Source organism: Rhinopithecus bieti, unplaced genomic scaffold (assembly GCF_001698545.2).
Source record: "Rhinopithecus bieti isolate Rb0 unplaced genomic scaffold, ASM169854v2 scaffold_39970, whole genome shotgun sequence".
Taxonomy (NCBI): domain Eukaryota; kingdom Metazoa; phylum Chordata; class Mammalia; order Primates; family Cercopithecidae; genus Rhinopithecus; species Rhinopithecus bieti.
Window position 1 is genome coordinate 33,931 of NW_016816307.1, and position 8,932 is coordinate 42,862.

Genomic DNA, 8,932 nt, shown 5'->3' on the forward strand with positions numbered 1-8,932 from the left:
TATAGAGACCAGCCTGGGCAACCCGGTGGGATCCTGTCTCTGCAAAAAATACAAAACTTAGCTGGGTATGGTGGTGTGTGCCTGTAGTCCCAGCTAGTTCAGAATCTGAAGTGGGAGAATCCCTTGAGCCCGGGAGATCGAGGCTGCAGTGAGCTGAAATTGCAGCACTGCACTCCAGCCTGGGAGACAGAGTGTGATCCTGTCTCAAAAAATAACACAAAAAAGGAATGCATCACTGGGCATGGTGGCTCATGCCTGTAATCCCAGCACTTTGGGAGGCTGAGGCCAGGGAATCATGAGGTCAGGAGATTGAGACCATCCTGGCTAACACGGTGAAACCCAATCTCTACTAAAATACAAAATTAGCTGGGCATGGTGGCAGGCGCCTGTATTCCCAGCTACTCGGGAGGCTGAGGCAGCAGAATCACTTGAACCTGGCAGGCAGAGGTTGCAGTGAGCCAAGATCTCACCACTGCACTCCAGCCCGGGCAGCAGAGCGAGACTCTGTCTAAAAAAAAAAAAAAAAATTATGTATCAGAACTTGATGTAACTTCAGCCCTTCACAGTAATAATAAAGGAGAGAAACACATTTGTGGAAAGAGGACCATGTTCACTCTTTATCTATTCATAATAGACAGGTAGTCGGGAGATTTATATAACCAAGGAATCTAAGGAAAAATATTCCCTGTCATGACTCACAATCTTCCAGCCACCCTTCCTTGCACCTGTCTTGTGGGCTGGGGGACCCAGCTTATGGATTCCATCTTCCCAGGGAGAAAGAAAAATCAAATCCTTCAGTATCTCTCTTAGGGTATCCTCTCCTCTATTTGCCTGGAGGATAAGGCTCTCGATATCTAGTAGTCGAACTTTACGTTTGCGTAATATAGAACTATATTGGGATAAAATAGAATTTGTTTCCTCTGAGACACAGGTAGAGGTACGTCCACACTGACCTGGGTGGCAGCCACCTCTTCCTGAAGTGCCAGGCAGGACATGCTCACAGATCTGGGGAACCTCTGCTGCTCCTGGAGCCCCACAACCTCCTTCCTGGCACCCTGTTCCTCTGGTGGTTGTGGCAGCCCACACTTGGCCTTGGTCTCCCCTGTTTCCTTGCCTGCCCCTCTTCTGCCCACCCTACATATCTCTGTCTCCCACTGTCCCCACTATGACCACGATTGCCTCTCTCTCCCTGCACTCTCTCTCTCCTACGGCTCCTTGTCTTGGGAAAATGAACCCACAGCCTCTACCTTGCGACTGGGGACAGAACCCCGGGCTTGTTCAATTCTCCCTCCCTCCGTCACACACATCTGTCCTCCTTAATGTTTCTGAAGTCAGTGAGCTCCAAACTCAGCCCCTCCTGCGCCTGCCAGCTGTAGGACCTGTGACAAGACGCCTATCATCTGTCTGGGACTCCGTCTCTCATCTATCATATAGGCATAATGATGATAGTGTCCTCCTTCCAAGGCTGGGGAGAACCAGGAGGCCAAGGTGATGGGCTATGGACTGCCAAAACAGCTCCAATCCTGCCTCCACCTGGGGCTGGTGTTTCAAGTCCTTGCGTGTGAATGGAGCTTTAATGTCTCCATTCACATACAAATGTTTTATTCTAAAATAGACTCCCCTCTGCCCTTCCCTTCCCCACAACTGTTTCCCCTCTGCACCGTGCCATGGTACCTGTGAGAAAGAACTGTCCCATTCCCAAATCATCGTCCCCACCCCAGCCCCCAGACCCTTGGTTGGTGAGACCCATGATGGGCAGTCTCATGCTTCTGTCCAGGGGACTTTCCCACCGTTGCTCCCCTGCATGGAGACTAAGTGGACTCTTCTATTCCCTGTCCATCACAGGGTCTACAGTGCACGCATCTTCCTCATTCCTCCACGTTCCCCAGATGACGATTTCATCTGTGTCTCCTCCCACATACTCCCAAATGGACCGTCCCAGACCTTGAACTTGAAATTCGTTCAGAGAGCAAAGGCCAAGATGCCCAACCACCTGCTGCAGAATCCTGCTCCAGGACTGAAGTGTATAGTCTCTATCAATATAAAAACTAGAGGCCAGGTGCAGAGGCTCACACCTGAATCCTAGCACTTTAGGAGGCCAAGGTGGGAGGCTCGCTTGAGCCCAGGAGTTCAAGGCTGCACTGAGCTATGATCATGCCACTGCACCCCACCCTAGACAGAGGAAGACCCCATCTGTAGAAAAAACAGACAAACAAATAAGCAGACAAAACCAACAACTGGAAACATCCTCCTCTGGAATGGTGGTCAGGAACATCTGCCTGCCTTGTTCCCTGATGTCTTTCCAGCACCTAGAACAGCGCTCAGCACAAGGATGCACTCATTAGTGTTTTGTTGAATAAATGACTCCTTTGATACAGTCATTCCACTTCTAAGAATCTTTCCTAAATAAATATTCACACACTTGCAAAGAGCTGTGTGCACAATAATTGGAGGAGCAAACAACCGGGGAACGATTGCAAATGTTTATTAACTGTCAGTAACTGATACACAGGAATCGGATGAGGGGAGTAGAGGCTGAACAGAAAACAGGGTGTGGGGGGACTTGATCAGGACACATGGCAATGGGGAAATGCAGATGGGAGATACTTATAGTGGTACTTGGTGTGTGTGTGGGGGGTGTGTGTGTGTGTGTGGTGTGTATAAATGCAGAGGAAAAATCTGAAATTAAACACTCAGATCTGCTGTCAATCGTCACATCCAGGGAGAGAGGAGGGAAGTGCTTTGCTATTCTATGCAGAGAATACCTGACAATACTTGTTTTCTGAGGTAGGTGCGTGGATAGACAGACCAAAATATGCATTAAGTATGTCTTGCTCCAATGAAAATGCTAATAGCTAACAGAATGGCATACTGTAAGAAAATACAACGGAAATGCTAACAACGAACTCTTGGCACACTAAGAAAAATGATGCTCAACTTTTCACTGTTGTGAACACTTGCTTTCACTTGCTATACACCTGATGATGAGGGGTCCGCAGCCATGCCCATGTTCTTGAAAGGTCACCAAATTCTGCTTCACATCATGGGCATGTGTCATATCTCTGAGGCTGAGGCAAGAAGAGAGAAGGAAAGTAAGTGGCAGTGAGTTGCCACTGCCTGATAACTCAATCTCAACTCTTCCTGACGTGCAGACCCTGTACACTACGATTCTGCCCTACCTCAGGACCTGCACACGCTTTCCACGGTTCCTCGAAGTGAACCACCTGCACATGCCACAGTAACTTCCTTGCTTGGTTTATCCATTTCTAGGCTAGAGGAAGGTGTGGCCCACGTATCAAGACTGACCTGGGGTTTGGGAACCCACCGCATCCTGGGTAGGGAGGAACCCTGGATATACAGGGCAGGGAGTAGAAAGAGCATGGGAAATCTCATCATTCAGCCTCAATGCTGTACCCTAGAAAATTATGAGAAGGGAATGATTCGGGGAACAAGAGACAAGATGGGATACCGGTACTGTAACAGAATAGCACACCTGCAGGGATGTGGCGGATGAGCTGAAAGTTCACTTACGGAGTTACTCGTCATCTTCCTCAGGATCACTGATCTCTTCATAAATCACCAGCTGCTTTCTCTCACGCAGCCTGTGGGTCCAGGCATGTTTCCTCCTTTTGGGTCCTGTGATGGAGAAGAGTTGGAAGATGAGGGTTGGGTAGGCTGGAGAGTGTTAGGCTCTGTTTTCTCCATAAATGGAGATGCCTCCCCTCTCCCAAGTGCCCATGGGTCTTCTTTTTCCAGTTTTTCACATTCTCTGGCTTAGAGAGGCTGAGACCTTAGACCCACACCAATACAGGCCAAATGCCAATTAAAGTTTTAGCTTCTGCCTCCTTCCGTTGTGAGGTTTAGATTCCCAACCTCTTCACTTACAGGAACATTCAACCATACCTCCTTTCATTCTGCACGTATTTGCTAAGGGCACACAGGCATACCTTGTTTTATTGCACCTCATTTTTATAGTGCTTCACAGATAGTGCAATTTTGGGGGAAGAATTCTCACCAATTTTACACTTCTCAACTATTATTATGTCTGTTGTTGTGATCTGTGATCAGTGAGCTTTGATATTATTATTGCAAATGTTTTTGTTGTTTTTTGGTCATTTAAAGTAATTTTTGTTTTTTATTTTTGTGGGTACACAGTAGGTGTATATTCTTATGGGGTATGTAAGATGCTTTGACACAGGCATGCCATGCGTAATAATCACATCATGGAAAATAGGGTCTCCATCCCCTCAACCATTTATCCTTGTGTTACAAACAATCCGTTTACACTCTTTCAGTTATTTTTAAATGTGTGATTAACTTATTATTGACTACAGTCACGCTGTTGTGTGTAAATGTTTTGGGGGTACCAGGAACTGGCCCTACAGAAGATGAGGAATGTAATTGATCAATGTTGTGTGTGTTCTGACTGCTCCACCGATGAGCTGTTCCCCGTCTCTCCTCCTTCTCTTGGGCCTCCCTATTTCCTGAGACACAGCAACACTGAAATTAGGATGATGAAGAACCCTACAATGGTGGCTATGTGTTCAAATGAAAGGAAGAGTCACATGTCTCTCTCATTAAATCAGAAGCTAGAAATGGCCAAGGTTATTGAGGAAGGCATGCTGAAAGCCAAGACAGGCTGAAAGTTAGGCCTCTTGAACCAAACAGCCAAGCTGCTGAAATAGAGAAAATTTGAGTGGTCAGGATAGAAAATGAAACCAGCCACAACGTTCCCTTAAACCAAAGTCTAATTCAGAGCAAGACCCGAACTCTCTCCAAGTCCATGAAAGCTGAGAGGGTGACGAAGTTGCAGAAGAAATGTCGGATGCTAGCAGAGGTTGGTTCGTGAGATTTAAGGAAAGAAGCCGTCTCTGTAACATAAAAGTGCAAGGTGAAGCAGCAAACCCTGATGGAGAAGCTGAAGCAACCTAGGCAGAAGATCTAGCTAAGATCACTGTTGAAGGTGGCTACACTAAACAACAGATTTTCAATATAGATAAAATAGCCTTCTATTGGAAGGTGATGCCATCTAAAACTTTCATAGCTAGAGAGGATTGACTCCAACTTTGAAAGAAGTTCTACTGTGGGTAAAATGCTATCCAAAAGCATCACATACTACAGAGAAATCTTTCATGAAAGGGAGAGCTAATTGATGTGGCAAATTTCATTGTTGTCTTCTTTTAAGGAACTGCCACAGCCACTCCACCCTTCAGCAACCACCACCTTGATCAGCCAGCAGCCATCAACACCGAGGCAAGACCCTCCACCAGCAAAAGAGTGTGGCTCACTGAAGGCTCAGAAGATTGTTTGCATTTTAACAACGAATTATTTTAAAATTAAGGTATGTACATTTTTACACATAACACTATTGCAGACTTAGACTACACTATAGTGTAAACATAATGTTTTTATGCACTGTGAAACAAAAGCAATGTGTGTGACCCACTTTATTGCAGTCGTCTGGAACGGAACCTGCAATATCTCTGAAGTACACATGTCAACGTTGAGTATCAGGCATTGAGCTAAGATATGATTCCAGATTATCAGAGATAGAATTGCTTGAGCACCTTTCACGTCATCAGGCCTTCTAGATTTAATTTAATGCCTCCAAACAATTTATGAACTATGATTCTTTATTTTCATCTTATGGACTAGGAATCTGGAACTGAGAAAATTTGGAAGACTTGCCCCAAGACACGTGGTTTTTTACAACTCCAGTCTGTGTCTCTGAAAGTCATCTCTAACATCTCATCTGGAGCTGGGTAAGCTCCTCAGCCCAGCCTGGACCCAGGCTTGTCTGGGATCCATGCCACGCACCCAGTCCACACACCTGAACACAGCCAGGGAAGCCACAGGGGTTGCTCCTGAATTGTTTCCTCTTACCAGATCTCTTGTTAATCTTCTCAGAGGTATTTGCTTTTCCCGGGGGGCACAGCTGTTTCCCATCGTTTTGTGGGCCAGATGCTTCTGGCACTCCCTTCGAATCATTTCCTTCCTCTGCTGGCTTCTTGGGCATGATCTTTACAACGTGAAGGTCACAGATAAACAGTATCAGTCACATTTCCATAGTGCTTTAGAGCTTACAAAGCGTCTTCACATGCATTACCTTAATCAATACTCTCAACAACGCTGGGAGAGTTACACTTACCTAAATAAGGAGAAACCTGGGAGGTTAGAAGGGAAAGGAATGGCCTAAATGAATGGGGCTTCCAGGGCTAGAATGCTTATCTTCACACTCTTTTAAGACCGACATTCATGCAAACAGCAGAAATCTCCACGTAATTGAGAGTGTGGTATACAGAAGATTTGGAGAACAATAGCATTCTAAGAATTCACAAGGTCTACAAATGGAAGAGCTTCTATAAAATACAAGGGATCCCATAAAGGCTTGTAGTCAGTTGCTGGGAGTCTAAATGTAAATACGTAGCGAGGGGACAAAACACTGCTGGGAAAGATGCTGTGGGGAGATGAATACAAGCAAGGGAGAGGGAAAGAAATGGTTTGCTGAAATTAATCTAGGCAGCAAGCAAAGCAATACCAGATATGGCATAGCACCCTAGAGAGGCACCAACATTGAATGTGGAATTCAGTGAGGTGGTACCCATACCAATTCTGGTTACATTGGGATGTGTCACTGACCAACAAGCTTAAGCTACTTTTTTCTTTGCTTTTCTTTTTTCTTTTTGAGACAAAGTCTCGCTCTGTCACCAGGCTAGAGTGCAGTAGCGAGATCTCGGCTCACTGCAATCTCCCCCTCCCCCGGATCAAGTGATTCCCCTGCCTTAGCCTCCTGAGTAGCTGGGACTACAGGCAGGCACTACCACACCCCACTAAGTTTTGTATTTTTAGTAGAGACGAGGTTTCACCATGTTGGCCAGGATGCTATCTCTTGACTTCATGATATGCCCGCCTCGGCCTCCTAAAATGCTGGGATTACACTCGTGAGCCATCGGGCCTGGCCCTTAAGCTACTTTTTACTCAGCTTCCTCACTTATGAAATAGTGAACAATACATGTAAAATAGGCTAAGGGAAAGTACTGTCTGAGCTTGTCAATACCGTTTAAATGTAATAATAATAATAATTAATACCTTTCTGTTTCCTTCTTTGAATTCGATCTCCACACTGGCAACCCAACTCCCAGATCCCTTTACCCTCTAAACCAGAGTTGAATCTGCACTTGTGGGATCACTCATTCAGGGACCTCCGAGGGATCCCCTGGGCTGGGATTGGGGCTTCCCAGATGCCTCAGGTGCAGACAAGGCCCTCAAGGAGCTCAAGGAGGGGCCAACAGTCAAAGCAATTCCTAAGCCATGTGAGTGGCCCCGGTAACAGAGGAGAGGCCAGCTGGTCCTTCCTGTTGCGAGAATGGGTGTCTCAATGGAAGCATCAGCAGGCCCTTTTGGGTAAATCCCTAGTGAACAACATCTGAACTTCATAAATAAATGCAAACGTGAATGAGCTTTAAATGGCTTGGAGCTCTGGATTAGACTACCACTGCCACTCCGCCTCAGGAAAATTCTTTAGCATCTCTGTACCATGATAGCCTCATTTTATTATTTTGCTGATAATTATGATCTACAACACGAACTATGATTCTTCGCTTCCATTTCATGGACCAGGAATCTGGAGTTCAGACAACTTAGAAGATTTGCGCCAAGTCACATGGCTTTTGTAAACACCGAAGTGTGTGACTCATTATTATTTGGAGATAACAACAGACACAACATCATAGAGGTCTTCTCATGGATTCAATACATTACTTCATGTGAAGTTATTAAAATAGTATCTGGCATCACTATGAAAACAAAAGAAGTATTAAGAATCACAACTAAGCTGTTGATGCTACATCAGGTGTTGTGATAGACATGGGGAGGAGGCAATGAGGGCATTTTTGATATTCTCCCACTGTTACCAGTGTTCACATCAGTGAAGGGACAAAGGTTGTCTGGTCCTTTAGATTTGAGAGATACTCACCTTCGGGGAGATTCTCTGGAGCCTGCCAAAAGTCATCTGAGGACGTTCAACTGAAAGAGAATACATCAGAATTTTTCTTTGTTGGTAAAGATTTCCAAACTCTAGAGAGACTTCTGTCGCATGAGGGCATTCTGCAGCAGAGGGTTATGAGTCCACTCAATGTTGAGGAGTTATTTGAGATTTGCTTCTGAATTATGTTTAGTCATGGTTGGTGCATTTATCTGTGGCATCAATTCAGAATTTTCCATCTCATGGTTTATCAAATTGGGGTTAAACCCCATCACAGTGTCATCTTATGTCATTACGTATCTTTTACTTTTTCCCAAATAATTAAATCGATTAGTTGGGAATCTGAACTGTATCCACTCAAGAAGTACAACAACTAAAAATCACTGTACACTTCAAATGGGTGAATCTTATGGTATGCGTATTAAGCTGTTAAATGTGTGATGAACCATGGATGATTTAGTTCAGTGGCTCTGAAATATTTTCAGAATAAAGACACTCCTTTAATGTCAAACACTTGGCAGATACTCAAGCACTGGATTGCCAGATCTCTTACAGTGATTGTGGGAGATGGTAGAATCTGGCCTGTTTGTTGGGGAGTAATAGGTCTATTGGAGATGGTTTGGACATTCTGACCTTATCTTATGATTGCATTGTCAGTGCAGAAGAGCCAGTAAACACATATGTCCCCTTTATATTCCTGAAATGCACAAAGATCTCTACCTAAGGACCTATCTTTTTTTCACCCTATGTTATCTCTGGTTTTAATAAAATACAGAGAAACAGCAATCTTCATTACATAATGTGTTCATCACCATCTCTCTTATGATATTTATCCAATATCTACATGCTGTTAATGAAACAATCACTGGAAGTTTTTGGCAAATCTACACTTTTAACATTTTCTTTTTTTTTTTCACTTTAAAATTTTTTTTTTTTTTTTTTTTTTTT

The 8,932-nt window shown here is 44.5% G+C and overlaps 1 protein-coding gene across 1 annotated transcript in view; it reads right to left on the reverse strand.

Annotated features, from left to right (window-relative positions):
• Positions 1-2,507: 2,507 nt before the first annotated feature.
• Positions 2,508-8,932, reverse strand: part of LOC108517027 (putative protein SSX6) — a 12,951-nt gene continuing 6,526 nt past the window's right edge. Inside the window, exons 4-7 of the mRNA XM_017854812.1 lie at positions 7,976-8,025; positions 5,884-6,019; positions 3,532-3,636; positions 2,508-3,068 (exon numbers count right to left, since the gene is read on the reverse strand). Coding sequence (XP_017710301.1) covers positions 3,536-3,636; positions 5,884-6,019; positions 7,976-8,025 — 287 coding nt within the window. The 3' untranslated portion in view covers positions 2,508-3,068; positions 3,532-3,535. The remainder of the gene's footprint in view (positions 3,069-3,531; positions 3,637-5,883; positions 6,020-7,975; positions 8,026-8,932) is intronic.